The sequence below is a fragment of the Leptonychotes weddellii genome, unplaced genomic scaffold (genome assembly GCF_054177405.1).
Source record: "Leptonychotes weddellii isolate Sample4059 unplaced genomic scaffold, ASM5417740v2 HiC_scaffold_40776, whole genome shotgun sequence".
NCBI lineage: Eukaryota > Metazoa > Chordata > Mammalia > Carnivora > Phocidae > Leptonychotes > Leptonychotes weddellii.
In genome coordinates, this window is record NW_028007226.1 from 1 (window position 1) to 954 (window position 954).

The window sequence follows — 954 nt, forward strand, 5'->3', positions numbered from 1 at the left end:
CCCCCCCCCCGCCGCACACAACACTTTGGTCTACCCGGCCCCTTCCCCGGCCCCGCCTCCGGCACGCACGCTCTCCGCAGGAGTTGAAGATGAGGTTGCGGCCGAGGGGCACGCGCAGGCAGTACCGCGCCAGGGCGCAGAGCGGGAACTCCTCGTCCTCGCTGTTGGGAGGGCAGCGCTGGGCCACGGCGTAGAGTGCGCGGCCCTCGGCGCTGCGGTCGCGGGCCAGCTGCAGCAGCCACACGGTGGGCCCGTCCACCACGTCGCGCCAGGCGCGGCACACGGCGCGGCAGCGCGTCACCAGGGCGCGCGGCGGCACGTGGCTCAGCACCTGCACCAGCAGCTCCGGGGGCAGCGCGTCTAAGGCTAGGGGCGGGTCCGCGGGCAGCCGTCGCCGCGAGGGCCGGGCGCCCATCTCCGGCCTCCGGAGTCCTGCGGGGTGAGAGGGGTCAGCAGATCAGCAGTTCGGCCTCCCTCACCTCTCCCAGGCCGCAAGATCCCTGCGGCTTGACCACGACCCCACCAGCTCCAGTGGGGGGCCGGGGGACTGCCACGGCCCGTGAAACCCCGGGCACCTAGTTACTGCCAGTTGGCTCTGAGGGCGATCGGCTTCTCACCTTTCCCCCTCGAGCGAAAGGGCCCTGGTCTGACCAGGACTCCCCCCGGACTGCTAACCACGGCTTCTATATCTGGCCGGTGCTTTTGTGTCAAGCTAAGCAGTTTACACGTGTGATCATGAGCACAGAAAAAAAAAAAACAAACCCAAGTACGGAGCCATCTCCACCCCATACCCCAACCTGTCCCAACCCCTGTCTTCAGTTCATGAAATCTCTTTACTGAACATTCTGGTCGCCTTGCTCTAACCAAAACCCAGCTCCCCTGTGGCCCATCCAAGCCTCCAGACCATTCTTCCCTCCTTCCCCAAACTCCCCCAGCTATGATTCCCGTGTCCTC

The 954-nt window shown here is 66.4% G+C and overlaps 1 protein-coding gene across 1 annotated transcript; it reads right to left on the bottom strand.

Annotated features, from left to right (window-relative positions):
* Positions 1-6: 6 nt before the first annotated feature.
* Positions 7-499, bottom strand: LOC145719375 (F-box only protein 17-like; the record flags this gene model as incomplete). The annotated part of the gene is made up of 1 exon (XM_081810864.1): positions 7-499. A coding segment is annotated over exon 1 (409 nt), but the record flags the coding sequence as incomplete, so codon positions are not given.
* Positions 500-954: the final 455 nt, after the last annotated feature.